Here is a 26,691-nt window from a genome sequence, read left to right as displayed (position 1 = left end):
CTAATTGAGTGGTTCTGAGATTGAAATGGTTTTTCCCAAACAAAGGATGCTTTATTCCTTTATTTTGAAAATTCCCTAGAGGTAGAGGAATCAAAATGAAATGGAAAATGCATTTATTGTCTAAGATTATTGGGGTGGTGAAAGAATTCATTCTGAGTCCCTAAGAAGTTTAGCGTCATTTGGTCTTACATTTCAATTTTCAGCTAGATCGTATTTGTTTAAGGGAAAAGTAAAGCTTACCTTTGGAAACTAGCCGTTTTATAAATATCCTTTTTTTTAGCCTAGCGGTTCATCCCGATAGGATCACAATAGCAACAGGACAAGTCGCAGGCACGTCTAAGGATGGAAAAGTGAGTGATATTATCTTTTCTTACTTTTGTAATGAACTGGGAACAAAGTCATTTTCTGAAAACATTTTGCTGATGAATAGATCTGATTATCGGAAGCCTTCTCAACACTAGACTTTTTTATTGCAAATTAAAATTCTTACAATGACTTTAAAACTGCCTTGAACTCACCTTAATTTCAGCCAATTTTTTAAAAGCATTGTTTTTGCCTGAGAATACATTAACTTTTAAGATAGGCTTTGAGACACAATAAACATGTAAATGTTAACATATTTAATAAGTTAAAATCAAAACAATCATTTGACGTTGTAAACCAACTTTAAATTTAAAAGTTTCCAATTTTACAAAGAAATAATCTTAAAAATGATAATAGTTACTTGGATATGGGACATTTTCCCTCTTCAGCAGACTTTTGGCTTCCATCCATGGAGTTTTTATCCATGCACGATCCACAGAGGCTACTTGGAGGATTTTAGCACAATGTTTGTAAACACGTCAGCAAGACTTTAATTTGTATTTTAAGGAAGCAGAGAAAAAACTAGACTTTAACAAATAGAAAAAAAATTCAGAACTAGATTCCAGTTCTGTACTGACCAGTCTGTGGCATCACCTGTCTTAACTTAAACTCCTGGAGACTTGTTGGAGATCTGCTTTGTATTTTACCGCTGTGCAATATATGAGCTAAAACTAATTACATTAAGTCCTCCCATTTTATCCACATGTTTTCTTCCAGAAAAATATGAATGTTACCATTCCTTAGACAATATTTCAATAATATCAGTTTTTAAATATTAACCTTACACTGTTTTCTGTTAAAATTGTACACTTGAAAAAGGCAATAGGAAGGCTGGAAATAAGACTACGGTGAGGTAAGTAGATGCAAAAGGAGTAGCTTCTTCACCTTCATGTTTTTAAAATGCTTTGAAATGAGTCGTCACCGTTTGTTCCTCCCTCTAGTGGGTTGAAAGTGTATTTCCGTTGAAATGGAATTGGAGCTCTAGAGCCAGAGAAAATGTGGTCTCTAGCGGAGCCCAGCCTTCACCCCCCCACACCCCTTACCCCCCCAGAGGTCATGCCTGTCCCCAGATGTCCCTCAGCTTAGAGACGTGCGAGGCCAGAAGCCGCTGACCTAACCCCACTCTGGCCCGGGGGGTGCTGGTGCTATTCCCCATGCTGTCTCCAGGATGCTGTCTTCCACTGAGAACAAGCAAACCCATTCACCTCGGAGCAGAGTCAGAAGGGCCTTGGACTCCTCATGTCAGTTCTCAGTTTTATTCGTGTATGAGCGACTTGCCTGATTCACTCCTCTGAGGCCCGGAGATGTTAAGCTGTTAATGGTACTTGCTGGGGACCATTCTGTGAAATATAAAATGTACTTCCTTTTTAATAGCAAAACAGACTTTAAAAGAATAATCCTTAGATGCAATTCCATTTTCCTTGTCATTTTTTTGTTTAAAAAATTCAGACACGTCTAGATGTGCAGATTGGAATATCCATTACCAGGGAACAGTTTGCAAGGAATGACTTCTCAAAATGTAAAACTTGCCAGACCTCTCTTGGCATTAAGCTGGCCACCAGGACCCTGACATCCTGGAGCCGTGGGGGGTATTTTATTTATGTTAAGAAGGGAGAGTCCTAAAATTTTAACAAAATTGAAGTTACCGCTGAAGAATCTTGTAGCTTCCAAATAAAGATCTGTGTCGCCATCAGCTGATGACTCTGCCCCTTCTCCAAACAGCAATTGCCCCCACACGTCCGCATCTGGGATTCTGTCACCTTGAATACACTGCATGTCATTGGAACCGGTTTTTTTGACCGAGCTGTCACCTGCATCGCGTTCTCAAAATCTGTAAGGATGAGCCGGGCCCTGTGGGTGGGTGCTGCAGATCCTATCAGGGCAGGAAGGTACATGGGCCTGCTACATGCACAGAGACCTCCCCACTTCCCAGACCCCCTCTTTGAGAAGCCACCCTCAGCCCCTCCGCTCACACATGTCCGCTGGGGCACACGCATCCCTTCCCAGCTGGGTGGGCGAGGAGATGAGGACAGACCTGCCGTGACATTGTCTCCTGATCCTTGGGATGGCTGCTCTGGGCTTGAATCTTCCTGCCGCTCCTGGTCTGGGGAGGCAGCATGCACTGTCACCCAGGCTGGCTGCTGTGAGTGAGCAGGGGCTGGTCTCCCAGGCATCCTCAGAATATTCCTGCTCAGCAGATCCACCCCTTGAACCACTTCATCAGCCGGCTCAGAAACATGTTCACAACGCGTGCACTCGTGTTCACAAGCGCCACCTGCCTCTCCCCCCTCACCCCTCTCCGTATCCTCAATGCCAACCCTGGGCTGGTAGTGACTGTCTCCGCCCAGGAGGCTGCAGCCCTTCAGGAGGAGGGTGTGGGTGTGGCTTGGGGGCCGGGTGGTGCGCCAGTAAGCAGGTCTCAGGGAGGGGGTGGATATCCTGTAACTAAGAGGTAGGGGGCTCTTGATTAAAAGTGAAATCGATGTTGGTGTTGAGCCACATCCAGCGGGTGTCATTCTCAAATGTGGGCTTGCTCTGGACATTCTTTTCCAGAACGGAGGAAGCCATCTCTGCGCGGTAGATGACTCCAATGACCACGTGCTATCCGTGTGGGACTGGCAGAAAGAGGAGAGACTGGCAGATGTAAAGGTACCTCCCAGGCCCGCGTCGGCCCCCACCCTCAGGCCAGCCCCCGCCCTGGGAACCCCCATGCCCCACCTCTCCTCTCCAGACCCCATTCCTAAGTCCTGTCAGGGCTCTCTCTCTTCACCCCATCTACATAGGGTCTGTTTCTTCCTCGTGCCCCAGTAGTTCAGTTCTTGGCATTTTGCTAGTTGGAATTCATTAGAGCTGTCAGTCTCCATATGAAGAACATATAAGTATCGAGCAGAAGGAACAGTCAGGGCCAGAATCACCTGACCAGGGTGCAGGACCTAGATCAAGGTAACAGGTGAGGGGTAGCCAATGACCCCTGAGAGCCAGGGCCCCCAACCCCAGACCACGTTGGTCACAGAACCACTGACCCAGTCCCAGTGATGAGAAGCAGGACGGACTTCCAGGGCCCACAGCACAGCTGACCCAGCCAGAGCGTGGACTCTGTAAATCCAGGTTCCTGGGCCTCCCCAGAACCCCGGCCCCACATGGGATGAGGCCCAGCCGCTGAGTTTCACCCCCACAGGGAGCTCTGTTTAGCTAGGGTTCACACTCATCCTTCCCTGGAGGAGGAGGGCGAGGTCTTCGGTCCTCAAGCACCACCGCCGCTGGTCCACAGCACCAGAACGCGAGCAGGGGCCACTCCGGGTCAGGGGCTGTGGGAGAACACAGTGCCCACTCTGCCCGCAGGGCCACGGGCCGGCCAGGGAAGTCAGGGCCCGAGCAGACGCCTAGTGAGTGTTTAGAAGAGACAGAATGCAGGGGCGTCGCGCCGCGCTTGACTCAGCCATTTGTGGTTCACACTTTCTTTTCGCAAGTATCTTAAGAGATGTGAGACACTTGCTTGTCCTGTCTTGCTCAGTGCTCGAACGAAGCTGTGTTCGCCGCGGATTTCCACCCCACAGACACCAACATCATAGTCACCTGTGGAAAGTCACACCTCTACTTTTGGACACTAGAAGGAAACTCCCTCATTAAGAAGCAAGGGTTATTTGAGGTAAAGCCCAATTGTAGTTTCTGTTTGAGCCTCCACTACGCGACACATGTCGCCCACGGTCTTTGAAGGGAGCTTTGAGGTTCTGGTCTCAGCATGGACAGTAATTGGCAGATGTGGGGGTGCCACTGAGGGGTATAGTGACAAAGATTATCACTGAGCATCCCAACAGAGTTGGGGAGCACATCATGTCTTGGGGATACAGAGAAGGAAGGCTGGACCACACAGGGAGCAAAGCTCAGAAGGGGGGCCCCCGGGGTGGCCCCTCCATGGTGTGCAAGGGTGCACGTGGTTGGGGTGGTGGACACTCTGCCATCGGGGGCCTTGGGGAGCACCAAGGCCTTGAGGAGCACCCTGGAGGTTGAGGCTAAGGAACTGCTGTTGCTGCACCTGGGCCCTGACTTCAGGCTGCAGTCACAATAGCACAGCCCACCCCTGCCCCTCCAACAGCCCCCCTACTCAGACTGTTGCCCCCCTAGCACCAGCTCTTTCATGGTGGACATTAGTGAAAGGTGCACGGGCCAGGGGTGGGGGCGGGCAGCCTCGGATACATGGCTCAGGTTATCGCTCATCCCAGTCAAGAGGACATCCTGTCTAGATGCTTGTCTTTACCACATTCTGCAGAAGCAAGAGAAGCCAAAGTTTGTCCTGTGCGTGACGTTTTCAGAAAATGGTGACACCATCACTGGAGATTCAAGTGGCAACATCTTGGTGTGGGGAAAAGGTAATGTGACAGCCCCTAAGGAGACTGTGATAGGTCAAAGGCAGTTTCCGTCAGGACTCTCCATTAACGTACCTTATGGGTCACTATTAAGTCCTGAGTTGCAGAGAGCACATTCATCTGTGTGTGTGTGTGTTGGGGTGGGGGTGGGGGGCAGACCTGAAGCTGTAAAGTGAGAACAGAGGAAAACAAGGATAAGAGGCATTGACCTTTCATCATCCTAAAAGCTTAAGCCCAAGACAGTATGATGGAGTTAATGGCTTTATTAACAGATTATAATGAAGACATAATCAGTAACTCTCCAGCCACTAGGGCCTTAACAGCTTTCTGGTTCACACAGCACTTGGCTGACAAGTATTGAGTGTGTGAGGGTATGTGAGATGTGTGGGAGGCAGGTGTGAGGGTGTGTGTGAGGTGGATGTGAGGTGTGTGTGAGGATGTGCGTGAGGTGGGTGTGAGGCAGATGTGAGGGTGTGTGATGGGTGTGAGGTGGGTGTGTAGGTGTGTATGTGAGGCGGTTGTGTGTGTGAGGCGGGTGTGTGTGTGTGAGGTGTGAGGTGTGTGTGGGGCAGGTGCCTGAGGCTCACCACGTGCCACAAGGACAGGAAACCACCCCTGGCTTCGGGGAGCTTAGCTTTAGGGTCGGGTGAAGGTGCAAACAGACCCATAACTGTGACGTCGGAATGAGACACTGTCCTCTGCTCCGGGCTGAGGTGCTTTCTACCTTGTTTCATGTCCCTGAGCGATCCTGAGGGTGAAGAAAGGGCAGGCTGGCGTGGAGACAGGTCCGTGGCATGTGGGCCCTTCTGTACTCTGGGTTGGCAAGTTCCCCCAGGCTGTACTTGTCAGGAGCCTGGGAACTGGCGATCTGGTCCCTGCAGGCTCACATGGTGGCCATGTCCTCCCAACGTGTGTGAGAACAGCCCAGAGAGCTGGCGGGTGGCCTCTGGGTCACGGCCTAAGGGATATTTTCTTGGTCTGTTCAGGTACGAACCGAATAAACTATGCCATCCAGGGGGCCCACGAGGGGGGAATTTTTGCACTTTGTATGTTACGGGACGGCACCCTGGTGTCAGGAGGAGGGAAGGACCGGAAGCTCATTTCGTGGAACGGAAACTATCAAAAACTTCATAAAACTGAGGTAAGACTGCACGCGAGCTATTGAAATGCATTTTCAACCTTAAACCGTCATTCTAACCAGTTTCCCGCTCAGTTTGAAATCTTTACAGTTTTGAGAGTTATTTAGATACACTGTTATTAAGTGAGTAACATTTTATTAAAACCCTGGAGGCAGTTTAAGGAATAACTATTATTGCAGAATGCGGTTTCTAAAATTTGGGGTTGGGCCTCCCTGATGGTGCAAGGGGTTAGGACGCAGCCTGTGAAGCTGTCAGCAGCCTCTGCAGTGCAAGTTCGAACTGCGGCCAGCCAGGGAGCAACCCACATGGCGCAGCAGACCTCTCCTGTCTCATCACTTGCTCCCCTCAGCAGTGTATTTCAGTCAAACTGCCTGTTCTGTTCCCCATTCTGTCTCTGGTGAATTTTCTCAACCCCTGTACTTCTGGCCTGTACCCCAGCTCTTGTATGCCTAAATAAATAAATCCTTAATAAAATAAAATAAAATTTGGGGTTGTGACACATTTCACATTTAGAATACATTTGTCCCCAAGGGAATGTTACCCACATTTGAGTCACTGTTAAAATCCGTCCTCCTTGGTCGCTTTGATTTCCGGCGTGCTGCTCTGAGCATCCTGGACTACCCCTCTCTGAGGATCTCTCGCAGGTGGCTGGTGTCTCTGCAGCCTCCCCAAGTGCCCCAAGTCCACTTCCTTCCCACTTGGTCAGCAGCCCTGGGCCCCAGGAGGAGCAGCGGGGAAATCCGTATCCCTTCAGGCCCCAGAAATCCAGGTAGACAGGTAGTGAGGCCAGCACCATCTGAGGTTTGTGGTCTTCCTAGCAGAGACTGGACACGTGGAGAACTTTCCCAGCTTCCAAGTCAGGTGTACCCTCTTGTGACAGCTTCACCAGAAAGCAGGCGCCCGGGGAGCAGCCTGAAATCTCCTGTCGGCTATTGTGCTGGTGAAGGGAGGCCTGTGCCTGGGCCTTGGGAACCACTCCCCCTTTCACGGAGAAATTTAATCATGGTGGCATTTTATATCCTAAGGTTTGACCAGCCTTCGGGTGAATGTATACCGTGGGAAATTTCAGTCACACAAAAGCCCCAAAGGTTCCTCCAGTTTCAGAGAAGACTCCCCCTCTCTTAGGGCCTGTGGTTCCTCTTTGTTGGCAGGGCGGGCACAGCTTTTCTCAAATCTGTGCCAGCCAGCCACTGGGCGGCAGAAGGTCTGTGAGAAGCAGGCTGCAGCCGCTCGCCAGGGCCTCGTAGTGGGTTTTGTTCCTTTAAGGAAGAGCACGCACCTCTGTTTATTTTTTCACAGTAAATGGTTCTCAGCTGGTGTAGCTTGAAATGTTTTTTCCGAATATTCAGACAATTCCATGTCTGAAACTGCCGAAGAACCCACAGGCTAAGTCACAATGAATTTCGGTGCTCACATCGCGCCGGGGTCTGCCCTTCCTGGCTCCGCCTGCGGCTGCTGCAGGCAGTCCTATGAGGCGGGCAGACGGCAGCGTTCCTTATTTCTAATCTGGTCAAGAACAAATGCTTTATTCTGTATGTTTTTAACCACCTCACACTGGCTAATTCCTCAAGGTAGATGAGGCATTTGGAGTCTTAAAAGGAAGATTCGGGTTTGGCCCTCTTGCCACCTGCTGGCAGTCACTCTCCTCCCGCAGTCACACATGTGCATCTGAGGGCGCCCGCACACACTGTCCCTGACCGCGGAGCAGGCTTTCCAGTGAGAGCGCTCATGGCTTCATGGCATGTTCTATCTCCTTTTCCATGCAGATTCCAGAACAGTTTGGTCCCATCCGGACGGTGGCTGAGGGCAAAGGTGACGTGATCTTGATAGGCACCACCAGGAACTCTGTTCTGCAGGGCACGCTGTCAGGGGACTTTGCCCCCATTACTCAGGTGCGTCCAGGCTCAGCAAGCCCGAACACCTCCTCTGACGAAGGGTAGAATAACGCGTTACAAAGAGGCAGTGATTCCTGCGTCTCATACTCCCATGACCTCCCTGCTTCCAGGCTTCAGGGGCCACAGGTTACTCGGGCAGAGAGAGACACTGAAGTGAGCCAGCACAGGGGGCGCTGCACCCTGGCCCACCCTTCCTGTGTGTTGCCTGCGATGTCTTGGAGCTCCCCCTTTGTCTTGCTTCCTTATAGGGTCACACTGATGAGCTCTGGGGACTGGCCATCCACGCCTCAAAACCTCAGTTCCTGACCTGTGGGCATGACAGGCACGCCACTCTCTGGGACGCAGCTGGGCACCGGCCCGTCTGGGACAAAGTGATAGAGGTAGACGTGCCCATGGCATTGTTCTTAGAAAGATTCATCTGCAATGTGGCCCTTTAGTTTTTTGGCAACAACTTGATGGGAAAATTGTCCAAAGCAAATGGTTTCTCTTTAGAATTGTGTTGCTTGAAATTAGGCCTCGAGTGGTCTCCCCCCATGATCCTGTTTGCTGTTGAATTTTTCACCAGCGCGTTAGCCTTCCCGAGTGGTTTCGGGGTTCCTGAGTCTCTCTGCAGGCTGGCATGCTCAGCACCCTCACAGGGGGTGGGGGGAGCGGCTGGACTGGTTTGCGCTGAGTGAGAACCCACGGCCTGTTCCTACGACATCCTTTGTCCGATAGGAGTGTGGGGGCAAAGACCCAGCTTCCTTTCAGAGCCAACCACTCCTTGCCTTGGGGACAGGAGCTCAGGTGGCACGTATGATGAGCTGTTGGGGTTCAGAGGAGCGAGGTCCTTGGGTTGTCTCCAAGAACAGTTTCGGCAGAGTTCCCTTTCAGCCTGAGCTTCAGCCCAGCCCCACTTAGAAATATTTACAGCAACAAGGTCAAGGCCATCCGAAGAGCTGCTTGTCTCTCAGGCTTCCTCCCCTGACCTCCAGGCTCCTGCAATTCACTCTCCTCACTTTGCTCCACCCTAACACTCCTGCCCGCTGACGTTCTGTCTGAAACACATGGAACCAATCGGGCCACTCTTTGTATCAAAAGGAAAAAAATGACCTCCACTGTGACCTGCTTCCCGGTGACTGGGTCCTTATCCGGCCCGGCAGCCGCCTCACAGCGCCCTCCCTCTCTCTCCCCAGCCCCTCACACCCCGCGTCGGAAACCCACCTGCTTTCCTGCCAACCCACACTTCTCCCACCGTCACCTCCGCCTCTGTGATCACATTATTGTCCCCTTAATGCTGCCCCCCCCCCAAATATTGGTGCGTCCACTTCCACCATCACCAATGATAATCCTTCCTGGACCGGAAGGCCCAGTGCCCGGCCCTCTGCCAGGAAGCCTCTCTCCTCGATGGCCTCCTCCCACTGCCCCCTCCTGACCCTGCAGCTGGTCGCCACCACTTCCTGGGGCCATGACCACTGTGTGTCGGAGCTGGTCGTGGACGCAGGTGGCCACCAGGTGGACACTGGGGCATGCCCCACCCTCTGAGAGCCCTCCAGGCTGCCGTGGTTTCCTGCCCAGTCAGCGCCCGATGCCCATCTAAGGGGCTGGGCACAGCAGTCCTGCCCCCAGGCCCAACCAGCACACACTCAGGCCGGCTCTCAGCACAGGGCTTGGCCTCCAGCCTGGGCGGGCCACGTCCTGCTGGAACGACTGATCCCTGTGGCTGTGAGGGGGCTCAGGCCCATGACAAACTCCTGCAAGGATGAACGTTTAGGGTTCCTGAAATGTCACCTACATCCAAGCGGGGAGCATTTTCCTCTCTGGGGAAAAAGGTGTTTTCATGGACCGGGTGGCCCCGGGATGGCGCTGCTCTGTGTGTGTTTTATGTGCTGTGCCGTGTCTGACCATCCATTTACACTTCCTTTAAAATATTTTAGGATCCAGCTCAGTCTTCTGGTTTTCATCCTTCAGGGTCTGTGGTTGCAGTCGGAACACTGACTGGGAGGTGAGTGCTCGGCCCGGACTGGCTCCCTGGCCCAGACTCGTGTGGGTGTTTCTTGGGGACCCCCTTAGCACTCGGCTGCACCTCTCAGCGGCAAATCACTCAAGAATTAAGTCAAAACTGGTCATTCCCTTTCTGGACCTGGGGAAAATCGGAGCCTAGCTCTGGGTCCCTCTTCTGAAGGGGCCCCCCCACCCCATGTTTCAGGAGCTTCTGAGAGTCCTCAGACCCCTTGGAATCAGGCAAGAAAGCATTTCAAAGTGCTGAGAACTTAAAAATGCTTTTCTGCTGCCCTTTCTGCACTCTGAAAATGCTGGGTGCCAAGCCTCAGACCCAGAACGGGTAGCGGGCACTGATCTGCGGGCAGCTGTCTGCGCTGGGCCCGCCTGCTATCTGCCTCAGCGTGTTCCTTCTTCACACCCAGACGACCTCTGTCACTCTGCCACCTCCCGCGTGCATCTCCAGCAAAGCCTTGCCTGGCTCCGTGGCCAAAAAACAGACCCAGTTCTCCACCAGGCTGTGGGCACTGCTGGGGCAGGGGACAAACACTGCAGGTGCCCAGCCTCTGTGGTGCCGGGCGGGTGGCGAGGGCCGTTCTAGTCATGGTGCGCAGTGGGGGCTGTTCCAGTCATGGTGCGCGCACCTGCTGGGCTCTCGTCTATGCACTGTTGGCGGTGTCCGCCCGCCCTTCCTTTCAGAACTCACTGTTCTGAAAGTTATGGCTGTGGGGGGTGTGTAAAGAGAGAGCAGCCTTGGCCGGTCGCAGTAGCTGGGAGAGCTGGGCCCACACACACAGCAGAGTTGTTCACGGACATGTTTGCCTTGCCACACACGTGTACCTGACTTCTCACATGCATGCATCCGACTCCTCACATGTGTGCACGTGACTCCTCACGTGTGTGCACCCAACTCCTCAACACATGCATCTGACTCCTCACACATGTGTACCCGACTCCTCATATGTGTGCACCTGACTCCTCACACACATGCACCCAACTCCTCACGTGTGCACCAGCTCCTCTCGTGCATACACACAACTTATCTCTCATGGAGAGGCAGAAGCTTTAAACTTAGCGACCCCGATGAGGGGCTGACCCAGTTGCCGCCATCACCTCCGTGCTGTGTGTGTTGAAGGGCAACAATGCCAGGCTGCTAGGAGCCCCAGACAGTGTCCTCTGGGCGAAAGAGATGGAGCGTGTGACTAGTGCCTCCCCATTGCACCCGCAGCCTGGTCAGCCCTCCTCTCGGGTGCTTATCTTCTGGCCCCAGTTAAGCAGCACGTGAGCTGTGAGTGGCCGTTGAGCTGTCGGGAATCGAAGCTGAGTGCCCCAGTCCGAGGGGATGGGGGTGCCAGCTGGTGCCAAGTAGGGTGGTGTTAGGGCCCTGCTGGAAGGCGAGGAGCCAGTGGACATGCGTGGGGGTCACATCTGGGTTCGAGTTGACAGCAGGAGGGAGCCCCCATTCCTTCTAGCCCCTGAGCACCTGGGATCTCCCCCCTACCACCCCCTGAGAGCACGGGCAGGAATTCTCACTCGCTCCATCGCCTCCCCTTTCCAACCCCACGCCTTGGTAGAGGTGGGCCTTGTACCAGGACCTGGAGCACCTCCACGCCCATGTGGACACGTCTACACTGAGCCCATGCAGGAGCCCAGGGCCTGGTCCCCATTTACAACTGCAAAAACTGAGCTCAGAGAGGCTAAATTCAAAGCCCAGCCTCCACTCGCCTTGCCTCTGCTCTGTCCTCCCCTCTGCCTGCCCAGGAGGACCCCACCCGAGGTGGCCCTTCCCGCTGCCCCTGGGGAAGCCCCCTCAGGGGCCCCTCTGCTGCCTCTTCCCTTCTGCACACAAGGGACTGAGCAGACACTGAGGAGCCCGCACCGCCCTGTAGTCGAGGGCCGCGCACCGCGGCTTTCTTTAGATGCTCCCGTGTCGGAAGTTTAAATGAGAGAGCTGGGAGCAAGTGTCCTTATGCAAACACAGTAGTAAGTCCTCAGATGAATTGTTTTTAACAGTCCAGCTGTCTTCAGCCTCGTCTTTGCTCATTAAACTGCCTCTTGTCCTTTGCTGTTGGCAGGTGGTTCGTGTTTGACACTGAAACGACAGACCTGGTGACCGTGCACACGGACGGCAACGAGCAGCTCTCGGTGATGCGCTACTCTCCAGGTGGGAAGCGGCCCTGCCCGCAGCCCGGCCACCAGGGTCTGCCCAGGGCCCAAGGGAATGTAGCCCAGCCGTGCCCATCAGCGTGGTATCTGGGCCCTCCCCTCCTCTGGGTCACCCCCTGTGTGTGTTTAACTTTTATTATGGAAAATTTCAAGCACAGACAAAATTAGCAGAGCCAAATGCAGGCCCACGTGCCCATCACCAGCTGCAAGAACGCTCAGCTCAGCCCGTCCAGCTCACGTGCTCCGGGTTATTTTGAAGCAGCTCCCTCCCCATGAGGCTCTCATCTGGTGACATCACTGCATATATCTTGAGAAAGATGAGCGCTTTTTTAACAGCTTTATTCAGGTCATTTATATGCAATAATTGACTCATTATAAATGAGTCCATTTATAATGTTCACTAGAGTTGTACAGCTATCACCATAATCCAGCTTTGGGACTTTTCCATCACCTACCCCCCCAACACAAAGTCCCCTCCTGCCCTTTGTAACACATCTTCATTCCTACCCCAGCCCTTGGCAACCCTCGATCTGTTCTGTCTCAAAATTGCCTTTTCTGACTATCAGTGGGATCCATAGCCTATTATGTCTGACTTCTTTTACTTAGAGTAACGTTCCTGAGATTATGTTATTGTGCCTGTATTAGTAGTTTGTTCATTTTTCACTACTGGATAGTATTCCACTTTATGGACATACCATATTTTGTTTGTCCATTCATTAGGTAATCAATACTTGGATCGTTTCTGGCTTTTAACAGTTATGAATCATGCTGCAGTGAACATATGTCCTTTTGTAGGCATTTGTTTCAATTTCCTTTGGGTAAATTGCTAGGAATTGGTAGATTGTATGATAAATTTGTTTTATGAAACTACCAAACTGCTTTCCAGAGTGGCTGTACTATTTTTATCAGTGATGTGTGAGGGTTCTTCACCAACTCTAGTTATTGTCTTTTTCACTACAACCATCCTGACACAGGTGTAGTGATATCTCATTGTGGTTTTGAATTGGCATTTCCCTGATGGTAATCACACATGCCAAGCATCTTTTCATGTGCCTTTTAGTTATTCTTTTATCTTCTTTGATGAAATCTCTTTAATTTTTTTCCCAGTTTTTAATTGTATTTTTTGTCTTACTATTGAGTTGTAAGAACTCTTTACATATTCTATACATAAATTCCTTATCCTGATATGTGATTTTCAAATATTTTCTCCCAGTGTATGGTTTATCTTTCCATGTTCTTAACATGTCTTTTAAGTGCAAGCTTTTAATTTTGATGGAGTCCAGTTTATCACTGTTTCGTTGATGTCAAAGCCAAGGTTAAGAATATTTTCTCCATGGGCCTCCCCGGTGGCGCAGTGGTTGAGCGCTGGGTTGCAAAGCTGCCCGCAGCCTCTGTGGCGCCGGTTCAATCCCCGGCTGCTCCCCGGCCACTGGAGGAGGGTCCCACGTGGCGCGCAGACCTCTCCTGCCGCCCGCTGCTCCCCTCAGCAGTGTACTTCGGTCCTTCTGCCTGCTCTGCTCCCCCCTCTGGCTCTGGTGAATTCTCTCACCCTCCCGCACTTCTGACTGTACCCAGTGCATGTATAAACAAACAAACAAACAAGCAAACAAATAAATAAACATGCCTCTATAAAAAAAAAAATTAAAAAAAAAAAGAATGTTTTCTCCTATGCTTTCTTTAAAAGGGTTATTTTAATAGGTCTGTGATCCATGTGTGTCTGTGATCCATTGGGAGTTCATTCTTGTGGATGGTGAAAGGTGAGAATCTACATTTCTGCATGTAGATGTCCATTTGTCTCAGCACCTTTTGTCAAAAAGGCAATCGTGCCCTATTAGATGATCTTACTAGTACTTTCATCAGAAGTCATTTGACCATAAATATCAAAGCTTATTTCCAGACTCTAACCTTCATTTCTGCACTCTAACCATTCACATGCCTTTATACTTGTGCTGTGCCTCAGTCTTGCTTGCAGTGAGTTTAGAGTAAGTTTTGAAACCTTCTTGTCCTTTTTCATTGGTATTGACTACCTCAGGTCCTTGCCACTTAAATTTTTTTTTCTTTTTTAAGATTTATTTATTTATACATACAAGAACTGGGGTACAGACCAGAGATGTGGGGGGTGAGAGGACCCACCAGAGACAGAGTGGGGAACAGAACAGGCAGACTGACTGAAATACACTGCTGAGGGGAGCAGCAGGCGAGACAGGAGAGGTCTGCTGCGCCATGTGGGTAGCTCCCTGGCTGGCCGGGTATCGAACACATGCTGCAGAGGCTGCAGATTGCTTCACAGTGCTGTGCTTAACCCCATGTGCCACCAGGGAGGCCCAACCACTTTAAATTTTAGAGTCAACTAGTCAACTTCTAATTTGAAAAACCTACCAGAATTTTAATAGTATGTACATTGAATTTATAGATTAATATGAGGAGAATTGCTACTTGACAAAATTGAGTCTTCTAATCCTTGAATGTAGTTTGCCTGTCCATTTCCTATATTTAGTAGAGATATAGTAGTACCTCTTTATTTTTTAGTATCTCAAGCTTCAATTTTTCTCAGTGATGTTTTATGGTTCTTAGTGCCCTTCCTTTGCTGAGTTATTTATAAGCTGCTTTTTAATTCCATTATGAATGGAATAGTTTTCTTCTTTTTTTCCTACAATGTTAATGTGTTGATAGATAAATAAAATAAAATTTATTTTTGCACAAGGATTTTTATATCCTGTGACCTTTCTGAGTCTTTTTTTCAGATTAGTTTTAAGGGTGGGTGTGTGTCTATAATCCTTAGGATTTTCTTCATGTCGGATCATGTCATCTGCAAATAAACACGGTTTTGCTGCTGCTTTTCCAATCCAGGTGCCTTTAATTATTTTCTTCCTGGTTACATTAGCCACCACCTGCAATATAACATTGAACAGAAATGGCAAGAGTGACAGGTCCTTGTCTTGGCCCTGTCTTAGGAGGAAAAGCATCCAGACATTCACCATTATGAGCTCACATGTCCTTTGCCATGCTGGGGAAGTTGCCTTCTGTTCCCAGATTGTTTAGGGTTTTTATCCTCAATGGAATCAGGGTTTGTCAAATGCTTTTTCTGCATCTGTTTGATGTGATTGTATGGTTTTTAGCCTTTATTTTACTGACATGGTATATTATGCTAATTTTCAGATATTAAACCAATTTTTCATTCCTGGGGTAAATCTCTCTTGGATGTGGCTTATAGCCCTTCTTATATATTGCTAGATTCCATTTGTTAATATTCTCTTAAGGATTTTTGCATCTAAATTCATGAGGGATATTGCCTGTAATTTTCTTGCCTCATGATAGTTTTATCTGGCTTAGTAGAGTTCTACTGACCTTTAGATTAAGTTGGGAAGTTATCTTCTGAAAGAGTTTGTGAAAGATTGGTATTTTTTTTTATTAAATGTTTGATAGAATTCATGTGAATTCAGTGAAACTTTTGGGCTTTTCTTTGTTGGAAAGTTTCTAATTACTCATTTAATTTCTCTACTTGTGAGTTTAGTCAAATTTTCTACTTCTTGAGTTAGTTTTGGTGATTTGTCTATTTTATCTAAGTTGTCTGATTGGTTGGAATAAAATTGTTTATAATACTTTCTTATAATCCCTGTAATTTTTTGAAGTAGTGGTGAGATCCCCTCTTTCATTCTTGATTTTGATAACTTGTGTCTTTTCTCAGCTTTTCTTGGTTAATCTGCCTAATGATTTGTCAATTTTATTGATCTTTTCAAAGAACCATCTTTTTGGTTTTGTTGATTTTTTCTGTTATTTTTCTGATCTTTCTTATTTCCTCTCCTCTACCTGATTTGTTGGCTCTTCATCTTTAGTTTCTTAGGGTGGAAGCTTAGGCTATTGGAGACCTTTTCTGGCATAGAAGTTTGGAGCTATAAATTGCCCCTTAAACTGCCTTAGCCACATCCCATACATTTTAAAATGTTGTATCTTCATTTATTTCAAAATATATAATTTCCTTGATAATTTCTTCTTTGGCCTATTGGTTATTTAGAACTCTACTGTTTACTCAAAATGTTTGGATTTCCCATACTCCTTCCTGTTATTGTTTTCTAATTTAACTTCATTGTGATCATAAGACATATTTCGTATGACTTTAGTAATTTTAAATTCATTGAGACTTGTTTTGTGACATAGCCGATGGTCTATCCTGAAGAACATTCCATGTACATTTGAGAAGGATGTGTGTTCTGCCACCTTGGGTAGAGTGTTACATATATGTCAAAAACAGAAAAGTAGATTACTGATATTGTTCCAAGTTGATTGATAGTGTCATTCAATTCACCTGTATCCTTGCTGATTTTCCAATTGCCCTATCAGTTGTTGCAAGTGAGATACTGAAATCGCCAACAGTTACTATTGAGTGGTTGATTTCTCTTTTTGACTGGACCAGTTTTTGCTTTGTGTGTCTTGAATACCTGAATGGACAGAGGTTATGCTCAAGCACCTCGGGCCAGGAAGGCTTCCATCCTGTCGCAGTGGATGTGGGTGAAGGTTGAAGAGTGCATTCAAAGTTAAGGCCACTTCCAAGTCTGCCCTGCCTTTGACTTTCCTCTGGCCCTTCTGCATTTCTCTGTGTGAAGCCTCAGTTTAGTTAGCAATGTGTGGATAACAAGCATCCTCCCTTGCCTGCACCGTGCACACACACAGCCTCCCATCAGCCAGAAATCTGCCCGCTCCAACCATGAGCACAGCTGTAGACTAGCAGAGCCATCAGCCCTCCCCATTCAATTTCCCTGGAGATTGTCACTTCCATTGACAGCGTCACCGGGGCTTCATACTGAGTGGAACTCCTTTGACCGTGAGGACAAAACTGCTAAACCTCACAGCCTGCTTTTCCCTGGCAGAACATCTGTGCCAGCTGAGCTGGTGGGAGGGCACAAGAGCAGCCCCAGGCAAGGACATCACAGGCTTATTCTTCTCATCTGAAATTCAGCAGTTTTGCAAGCCTTCTCAGATGGTTTTATCTTTGGCCAAGGTGCTGAAATGATTGGCTTTGACAGTTTTTAAAGCTTTATAATTACCTTATAGGGAGAGGATTTGCCAACCATCTCATTTCCCTACAGCAAATAGTGCTGCCCACTTGTTTGCCTCCCCTGGTGGTGCAGCGGTTGAGCGCTGGGCTGCGAGGCTGCCCGCAGCCTCTGCAGTGCTGGTTCGTTCCTCAGCCGCCGGCAAGGGTCCCACAAAAAAAAAAAAAAAGAGAGAGACATTTCCCTTCATGTACTATTTTGCCATCCAGGTAGTATACTATTTTATTGCCCAATAGGATGATAGAGTTTGTATATGAAGTCAAAATAAATGCTTGATTTATTTCACTTTATTTACTTAATTTCCAAAGTAATGGGTTTATTCTCTGTACCCTTTACCAGTGATCAATTGTGGGGAGAGAGGGAGAGGTTGGCGCCAATATGAATTTAGATATATTTGCTGTGTTTCAATCTGTGACAGTGACAGCAGGTGGAACAGTTTGTCCGTCATTGGCCCATGGAAGCTGCTTCAGGCTGACCCCTGTGTCCTTTGACAGTGTGTGCTGGGAGTGCTCATTCTGCCAGGCAGGCATTGTCTCTAAGCCTGATCATTGTACACTGTGTTTTAGGAAATACTATTTTGCTGTGACGCACAGGACATGTGATTTGGTGAACACTCCTGGAAGTAGCAGTTTTGGCCCTTGAGAGTATGTGGCCATGACTGAGCTGCCTCTGTGTGGAATCTGCTGTTTTATAAGCTGCTTCACGGTCATGTCTGCCTCACGGCAGGGCTGTGTCTGTGATCTCTGGAGGTAGCCTCGGAGAAGGTGCAACCCCTTTTGGATGCTTTTTCCTTGTGCCTGAGCAAAGTTCATAACTTCTCACCATAAATGGACACCTGCACAGGCATCCTGAGAGCATTCCTCCTTGTCGAGAAAGAGCATCCCCAACTCACAATGCATTGCGTGCTTGACATTCAATACCGTATTTCTTCTTTCATTGCCACCCAGTATTCTGCGTCCCCTTATGTGTTTGTCATTGTTTTCTTGGTTATTTTGAACCTCTGCTACTTACAAGAGTCCTCATCTACAGCCTCTTTTTCCTAGAAAGTCCTCATTTACCTGTCAGCTCCTGCTAACCTGAGAGTGTCCTTTGGGAGTATATTTATTTCCATTCCTCGTTAGCTACACTAATGACAATTCCCTGGAGACTGGAGAGCTCTTTTTACCTAGAATCCTGCCCCTTGGGCTTTACAGTCATTACTGGAGGCTTCAAAGGTGTTAACTCTGTGCTAAATTAGGTCAACCTGCATTTGAATCCAGTGCCCGTTCTTCGTAAGCCGGGTGACCCTTGACAATGCAGAAAGCAGGTTTTTGTGAAGCTCAACTGAAAGAGGTGTGACTGTGCTCTTTGAGGAGTGGCACATCGTGTGATGCCATTGATGATGCAATGCTGTCATTGGCAGTGGCAGTGATAGTGGCTCCAGTCCTCAAGAAATGACCCCAGACCCACAATGGCATGACTCCATTTGGTTCACTCTATGCCTGGCACTTAACATGGGATCTGATACAGACTAACAGTCAGTATTATTTGCATGAGCACAAGCTATACAGTGCAGCTGACTGGATACACAGCAGAGTGTGATCAATAGTATAAGTATTCTGGTTGCAGACAAGATTATTCTGGTGCATGAACTCTAACACTCACTGTAGTGTGAGTGTATTTTGATTAAGTATTTACAGATTTTAGGTTTTTTTTTTTAAAGCCTCAGATATCAGAACATAGGCTGCTATTGATCTGGAGTTCCAGGAGACTGCTGCCAATAGCAGCCTAGATGTGCAGCCCACCTTCCCACAGCTCCCTAAGCTGTGCTGTGCTAAGTAGAGGGGTGTCACTCCCTCAATCTCAGGAAAGTTGTGCTAGCTGCTAGAGGAAAAGCTAGTGGTTGTTGAGCTTTGTGGGTCATGCTGACCTTTCAGGAGGACCAATGAACCATAGCTTCTAGGCCCCTGACCATGGGCAAATGCTGCCTTTGCACTTAGTGGCATAAGTGGACATTGGTTCATTGCCACAGCCAGACTGTATGGAATTGAGCTTCAGGATAAAATGAGACTGCTTCATGAAACCTCTTTAAGATTGCTGCAAAGCATGTAGGGGGCGAGGGCTGAGCAGTTACATCATAAAGTTAAGCTGCTGTCTGAATTTCTTGACTATGTGGCACCAGTGGGAGGGCCAGTATTAGCTGCTAATCTATTTCTTGCATTTGGTGGTAGAAAAAGGTTCAGAGAGTTCCAGAATTACTGGTACCTTCCAGGAATCAAACAGTGAAGCAGGGCCCTGGACAAGTGTTTGAATTACCTAGAGTGGGTGGGGAGATTCTTTGGTACCCTGAGAACCACAAATCAGAGAAATTATATGGACCATCTAATAACTATTTCAGTCACATTTTATTAAGTATTCTTCACTTATGAGATATTTTGTCTTCTGATAAGAAGCTAACATCATATGAAGTTTTCCTGAAACTATAGTCAACTCTGTTAAGAGAGGTGGAGTATTTCTGCTTTTATTAGAATGAATCAGAACCTGCAATTCACTTGCATCATTTCCAACTTCAAATCCCACCTCTGCTGCCTGGATATTAGACCTACTATGACCCCACAGTGCACCAGCCACACTCTCCCCATGCCCCCAACATCCCCACCACCTGAATTCTACCACTACCCTGTGCTGTTCCCAGTACAGATCACAGTGCCCCATGTAACAAGCAGGGTGGACACACAGCAGCCAGACACCCTTCCACCTGGAGCACCAACTTTCATCCCCTCACTTCACACAACCCAGATCAGCTGTGCCGCTCTCTTAGCTGTGTCACCTTAGGCAAGAGATTGAACATCAGTTCCTTCGTCTAAGCAGCAGAAAAGTTATACCCGCGAAGAGAACACTCTTGACTTTGGTTAAGACCTGTGTGAAGGCAGCCAGCAAAACTGGCTGTAGTCTTGTCTTTCTCCTCTGGGTAACTGGACTCTCGCACTCTGTCTTTATAAGTTCTCCAGCTGATTTTTCTTTTGGATCAAACACCAGCTTCTTTTTGTGGAATAAGTTTAGGAATTTTATAGTCTCTGAGAGAGCTTATGGGCTTTATCAGGAAGATGGGGATTGTTTACAAAGAGATAAACTGCTCTGTTGGTCCTGAGAAATAGGCAATACCTACTTTAGCATATTAACTAAAACTGGTTGGTTTTGATATATCAGGTAGACAGTTGGTTTTATGTGTTTATAAGTGAATGTAGATAAAAGAGCCATGGATTCAAAGGCAAATCTGGACAAGCAGAAGAAAGAGTCAGCAAACTTGAAGACAAAAGAATGGATATTATCAAGTCTGAGAAACAGAAAGAAAAGAATTAAAGGAAAGTGAACAGAGTCTAAGGGACCTATAGAGTGCCGTAAAACAAACCAGGATGCGTGCCATGGCACTCTCAGGATGAGGAAAGAGAGAGACAAGGACAGAGAGAACATTTGAAGAACTAATGACTGAAAACTGCGAGTTGGTGAAAGACATGAATATGAACATCCAAGAAGTTCAAGGAACTCTAAGTGAGATGAACTCAGAGCCCCACACTAAGACATATTATGACCAAGCTTGCAAAAGACAAAAACAAAAGAGAATCTTGAAAGCAGCAAGGGAGAAGCAAATCATCACTTACAAAGGATCCTCAATCGGAAACATTTCCCTTTAGAAATCTTTGAGACTGAAAGACAGTAAGTTGATATATTCAGAGTGCTAGAAGAAGAAAAAAACGTCAACCAAGAATCCTATTTCCAACAAAACTGTCCATCAACAGTGTCTTTTCAAAGATAACTTTGGAAGTGAGATAGGATTCACTCCAAAGCAAGTTTTTCTCATTGAAATAATTAATCTGTTAATAATTCTCAATTGATGATGGCAAATGTGTTAATACTTGTAATTGTAAAATGTTTATTTTTAACAATTGACATGCCATCTGTCATGTTTTTATAGATGGGAATTTCTTGGCGATTGGCTCCCACGACAACTGCATCTATATCTATGCAGTCAGTGACAACGGCAGGAAGTACGCGCGGGTTGGCAAGTGCTCGGTAAGCGCCCTTCACCTCCCATGCTGTGAGCAGTCACTCCAGTACATGAGTCAAGCATTAGTCAGGAGTTTGTAAGTCAAGCAAAACTGCCATGTGTTCCCCTCCCAGGGTCATTCCAGCTTCATTACTCACCTGGACTGGTCTGTAAACTCACAATTCCTCGTGTCAAATTCCGGAGACTATGAAATCCTTTACTGTGAGTAGCTCCCAGGGGGTGTCTGGGTTCAGATCACATAGAACATTCACTCAGAGACCATGAGGGGGCCTCCTACCAGAACCCACTTCCTTTCCTCCTCTGTGGAAAAAAAAATGGGCTGGGCTGGACAACCTCCCAAGTCCCTCCCAAGACTGAGATACTTAGGGTTCCAACCAGCCTTGGGCCCCCAAGGAAGAGAAGGCCAGACCTTACAAGAGGGGCTGGAATGGGCGGATGTGGCAAGAATGAGAGTCGTCACAGTGAGAGACACCCTGGGTCGAGATACACCTGAAGTCCAAGCAGCCAGAGAGCACACAGGCTCTCCCCCTGGGGGGATAGCAGCCTCGGAGTCCCTCCTTTCTTCCAGCTCCCCCTGGCCAGTAACTGTCCAGCAGGATCCAGGAGCAATGAGGATGATAAAGGCTGGTGACCATTAGCACAGGCCACCAGCCATGTGCTGCTTCCTCAGACATTGGTCAAGCTCCTACTGGTGCCCAACCTGGGACGGAACACAGGGATCGGGGCAAGAGGCCACATTTTCACATGTGATCTGCAACAAATTCAAGCATATCCCATTTTATAGACAAGGAAATCTAGGCTCATAGGTACCAAGAGCCAAGGCAGGGAGGTGGACGCCCACCTGAGTGAGTGCCATGCAGGGCTGCTGGAGGAAAGGGGGAGATGACATGTTCCAGAACCTCCTCACCCTGTTCAAGGTCCTCCCCACCTGAAGCAGGGGATGGTTTTCAGGGACAGCCCCTGGGTCTAGACTCTTCTCAGACACAGTCTCATACTCCATTTGGGGAGCTGGCAAATCATCTGGGAGACCAGAGGTCCCTGGTATGGCTGGTTTCCATGAGTTTCCATCCCTAACTGGGAGCTGAAGGAATTGGGGTGTGTGTGTGTGTGTGTGTGTGTGTGTGTGTGTGTGCGCGCGTGTGCACGCGCGCATGTTTTCCAGCTGGGGGAGCTTATCAGCTGGGATGAGATGCGTTCAGAGGCTCCATGGGGGACAGCGAGCAGGTAGACACCTAAGAGCCCGAGGAAGCTAAAGAAGGAAGTGGGAAGAAAAGCAGAAGAGCAGGTGGCCCCACAGAGATCCCCATCTTGTGCTCCAGTGCCAGCTGTGAGCACACTTCCCTGGGGCTGGGAGGCGGAAGGGCCCCCCTCTCGGCACTCTGCAGGTGGCGGGCCTGCCTGTGAAGGCTCCCAAGTCATGGCCCATGAACTAAACCCAGACCTTGGCTTTCCCAGGGGTCCCCTCAGCGTGTAAGCAAGTCGTAAGTGTGGAAACCACAAGAGACATTGAGTGGGCCACGTACACCTGCACTTTGGGATTCCACGTCTTTGGTAAGTCATTTGCTATCCACTTTAGGCTATTTCTCGCATGGTTAGGGAATCTCAGAGTCACCAAGTTTGGTCAAACTGCACTGTCGCCTTGGGGCCCCTGCCCAAGGCACTCTCCCTGCAGCAACCGGGGGATGGAAGGGCTTGCCCCGAGAAGGACCAGAAAGTGGACTTAACCCTTGCCTATTGAGCAAAATGGATCCTGAGATAATTCTCTAGAATCTTCCCACACAGGGTTGTGTCAGACGTACTATGGGGTCAGCTCTTAGACAACTTACGGCAGATGCCCACTTTATGACCACCCCACCCTGCAGTCATGCTTATGATGCATCTGTCCCGTAAAATGTCCCATAAAAATGTCAGTCACTTGACAATTTAACGTGCCCAGTACAGTTGCCATCAGCCTGACCACCTGGGGCTGCCGGGAAGGGCCATGGGCACAGCTCCCATCTCAGACGTCCCGCCTGAGGCTCCTTCCTCTTCCTGGGCCACGGCTCTTCTTAGTAGAGAATGTGTTGGTTTTTATTCCTCCTGTGTCCTTTTGGAACAAGTGGTGGTTGTTGAGTTACATAAAAATATTATGCTAAACTGTAACCCTGGGTCCTAAGCACTTAATTAGAAAAAAAAAATTATTAAATTGAAATAAGAAATTTGTTTTTTTAAAAAAAGCACAATGGTAGTGTAAAAGTTAGTGAGTTGGTACAAGACTTTGGTCTTTCCCACCCCCCTCCATTAGCAAACTTCAAGTGATTTTGAGAAAACTTTTCCAAGTTACTAATTTTTTATTTTATCCTTTTAATGTTAATAAAAATGAAAATTTCTCAGTACTTTTGTTGTTTATTGTGTAAATCACAGTCAGACATGGACTGTGCTGAACTTTTCAAATTATGACGTTTTAGAACAAATTATATGACGGCAATGTATTTTTTTACATTTTACTGTCATTTAAAATCTCTCATCAAATTCCACCAAAAATTATCAGTCATGCCATGATTAGCTTTCTATAACAAATTAGCTTTCTATAACCACTTTCTTTCTGCATAAAAATCAGTGTCAATGAAATAAAAAACAAAGCTGGGCCTTCCTGGTGGCGCAGCAGTTGAGTGCTGGGTTGTGAAGCTGCCCGCAGCCTCTGCAGCGCCGGTTTGATCCCCGACTGCTGGCAAGGGTCCCACGTGGCACACAGACCTCTCTTGCCGCGCCCGCTGCTCCCCTCAGCAGTGTACTTCATCAGTCTGCCTATTCTGATCCCCGCTCTGGCTCTGGTGAATTCTCTCACCCTCCCGTACTTCTGACTGTACCCAGTGCTTGTATAAATAAATAAATAAATCTTTACAAATAAATAAATGAATAAATAAATAAATAAAAAATAAAGCTGCTACAAGGCAAAGAATACTGACCTGTTTCAAACGTCAGCCCCAGGTTTCTTCCACTTACTTAGCTGCCGAGAATGAATTGTGTATAAGCAAAACCTACAATGCACTGCAGTGTCAAAGGGCTCAAGCTTAGAGATCTAGATTTTATCAGATCCATGAACAAAATTTTTAAAAGCAGTCATCGTGTAAAATAGCAGCTGCCAGAACCTTCGCGCTTGACCTTCAGAAGTTGATTCACTGTAGCTTGTTTCATTTTTGGAAGGCTCGTCAGAATTTTCCACAGGATCTGAAACTTCATCCTCACCCTCCTCTCCAGCCGCAAGCGATGCTTTTCCCTCCCCAAGCGGTTTGGACAGAGCGTCAGCCAGTCTCCTGAACTGGCCAGACTCCCTGCTGCAGGCTGTTGAGGAGGCTGGGGTGCTGCTGTTCAGTGGCCTGTGAGGGGGGCGTGTCAGAGGCGCCTCCCTTCAGCGGGTCTGTGGTCTTGGCCTGTGAGCACATTCACCTCTTCAATACCAGAGATGCTTCTGTAAGGAGAACCGAGTTCCTTACCATTTGCTCAGCTGCCCGTGAACCACCCTCTTCTCTCTAAAAACAGCACCTTTCCCGCCAACTTGCACATGTGCCTGCCACATGGCGAGTTTCTCCTGGTTCATGATGGTCTCTTTCATCTTGTTGGAAAAGAAAAGGGGCCCCTCAGAGAACTAGGGTTCACACTCAGGGGATCTGGGGAGGACCAGCTGAGGTTAGGCGCACACACGCGGGACCTGCCAGTGTACTGGTGGATCAACATTATGATATTTTCACTATCCAGTAGCATCTGAAGAGTGGATTAGTATCATAAAGCAGAGGTCTGTGATAGTTATGATAGAGTTATTATCTCTTTTTTGGTTCTTAAACTATTTCACTTCAAAGTTCAGCTTTAGAACAGATTCTTAAATGATCAAAAATAATTGCCACAATTTAGTAGAATAAAAAAGAAAAGGCAATATTTATTATCTCTTTACATAAGACCTACATCAGTAGTCAGTTGAAATTCACAAATCTTTTTAGAGTGACAGTTGACAGTTTGCTGGTGTTAAATGCTGGGACCCCTGGATTTACACCAGAGCTGCCATTTGAGAAACTGGTATGTATCCAGTTCTATCATATCTGAAGTTACCGGAATCAAAAAGGGTTTTCCGGAGAGGTGGTCAGGAGGCACCATTCCCGAGACCATGTCCCAGACCCACAACAAGCAGATCCCACACCTGCTGGGTACCAGCAGGCAAGCAGCATCCACAAAGAGCTGACACCAAAGATACACTCAGATGCAGGGTTAAAAAGGCCTTTGGAGAGCCTCTCATATGTGAAGAGTTACCCCAGGTAAAGAACAGGAAACTACAGGCTTGAGTACTAGTCAGTTTTCCATTAGATGCTTTGGAGATAATGGAAACCATTATCTCCCAGGGGTTCTGGCTCTCTGCTGCAGAAGGAGCCTTAAAAAAGGTGGGCAGCCAGTGAGCCTGTCTTTGTTACTCTGCATCAAAGGTTTTCTAGGACTGCCTGGAATGATGATCCAGGGAGAGGCTGGAGCAAGGGCAAAGCCTTCCTCTGGTTCTGGCTTCAAAAGCCTTAGACATAAGGTGATTTTATTTTCCCAAGAGCTCGACCACCAGTCCGTGTGGTGTGGCCCCTTTTACAGGCACGTCCAGTGCTGTGTTCATGTGTTTGTTTTAGGAGTGTGGCCGGAAGGCTCAGATGGAACCGATATCAACGCCGTCTGTCGGGCCCAAGAGAAGAAACTCCTGTCGACAGGGGACGACTTTGGCAAAGTGCACCTCTTCTCTTATCCCTGCTCGCAGTTCCGGGTAAGGGGTTGTCTTCTCTGACCTCACCTATTATGGGGTGCACCCTTCCAGCCTGAACTGGCTGTTTGGTAATCGCCCCGAAATGTGCTGGGGTCCCGCTCCTTTGGGGGCTCCTCGTTGCTCTCCACAGAAAGCCCTGACCCTCTCAGGGCCTACAAAGGAGCCCCAGGACCTGCATCCCCTCTCCACCTCACTCCCGCTGCTCCAGCCCTGCTGAGCAGCACCCGTGGCCAGCACGTCCTTCCTCACCCTTCTGGGACCTGGTCCTCCTTCCTTGAGGAGGGCCCCATCTTCGCCCTCCAGAGTGTGGTTAGCCCCCTGGGCCACCATGCCCCCCACCAGCCCTCTGCCCCGGGGGCTGTCACTGGCAGTGACAGTCCCAGCCCAGGGTGGTCATTTGCTCCTGTCTGTCGCCCACCAGGCCAGGATTCTCCATGTGAGGGAGGCAGGCCTCGGGGGTGTGGGGGGCGGGGGGAGCTGTACCCACCTGTGTCTGTGCAAGAGTAGGTATAGAATTCCAGCAATTTCCAGCCATCAGCTCCTCTGTCATCCTCCCCAGGCTCCCAGCCACGTCTACAGTGGGCACAGCAGTCACGTCACCAGTGTCGACTTCCTCTGTGACGACAGCCACCTCATCTCCACGGGCGGCAAAGACACGAGCATCATGCAGTGGCGGGTCATCTAGTCCTGGGCAAGAACCTGGAGCAGAACAGGCTGAGGACGGCCCGGCTGCCGGCCCCTCGCTGTCACTGTGATTTCTGTCTCGTTCTTACAATCCTCAGGAAAACTCTGCCCCTACCGCTTACCTTAGCTTAGTGCATCCCGAGCAGCCCAGCAGGGGGGCCCGGCAGGGTTCCCTCTGGGGTGGTGGGGGGGGAGATCCATGACACACATTTCATAGAAAA

General features: G+C 48.5%; 1 protein-coding gene across 8 annotated transcripts in view; it reads left to right on the top strand.

The window, feature by feature from the left end:
- Window positions 1-26,471, top strand: part of EML1 (EMAP like 1) — a gene marked incomplete at both ends in the record, with an annotated part of 134,765 nt that extends 108,294 nt beyond the window's left edge. For 6 of the 8 annotated variants that reach the window (XM_084240675.1, XM_084240670.1, XM_084240673.1 and 3 more), the window contains 15 exons: window positions 281-350; window positions 2,086-2,196; window positions 2,917-3,012; window positions 3,878-4,012; window positions 4,634-4,733; window positions 5,717-5,871; window positions 7,636-7,761; window positions 8,013-8,144; window positions 9,681-9,748; window positions 11,820-11,908; window positions 20,920-21,017; window positions 21,126-21,213; window positions 22,468-22,563; window positions 25,656-25,786; window positions 26,346-26,471. In XM_084240675.1, the coding sequence (XP_084096801.1) occupies window positions 281-350; window positions 2,086-2,196; window positions 2,917-3,012; window positions 3,878-4,012; window positions 4,634-4,733; window positions 5,717-5,871; window positions 7,636-7,761; window positions 8,013-8,144; window positions 9,681-9,748; window positions 11,820-11,908; window positions 20,920-21,017; window positions 21,126-21,213; window positions 22,468-22,563; window positions 25,656-25,786; window positions 26,346-26,471 (1,621 nt within the window). The remainder of the gene's footprint in view (window positions 1-280; window positions 351-2,085; window positions 2,197-2,916; window positions 3,013-3,877; window positions 4,013-4,633; window positions 4,734-5,716; window positions 5,872-7,635; window positions 7,762-8,012; window positions 8,145-9,680; window positions 9,749-11,819; window positions 11,909-20,919; window positions 21,018-21,125; window positions 21,214-22,467; window positions 22,564-25,655; window positions 25,787-26,345) is intronic. The other 2 variants (XM_084240674.1, XM_084240676.1) reach the window with 2 other exon arrangements.
- Between the last annotated feature and the right edge of the window lie 220 nt (window positions 26,472-26,691).

This window comes from Talpa europaea (genome assembly GCF_964194135.1).
Source record: "Talpa europaea genome assembly, chromosome: 8".
NCBI classification, from domain to species: domain Eukaryota; kingdom Metazoa; phylum Chordata; class Mammalia; order Eulipotyphla; family Talpidae; genus Talpa; species Talpa europaea.
The sequence above is the reverse complement of the archived record's forward strand: the minus strand, read 5'-3'. Positions and strand labels throughout refer to the sequence as shown.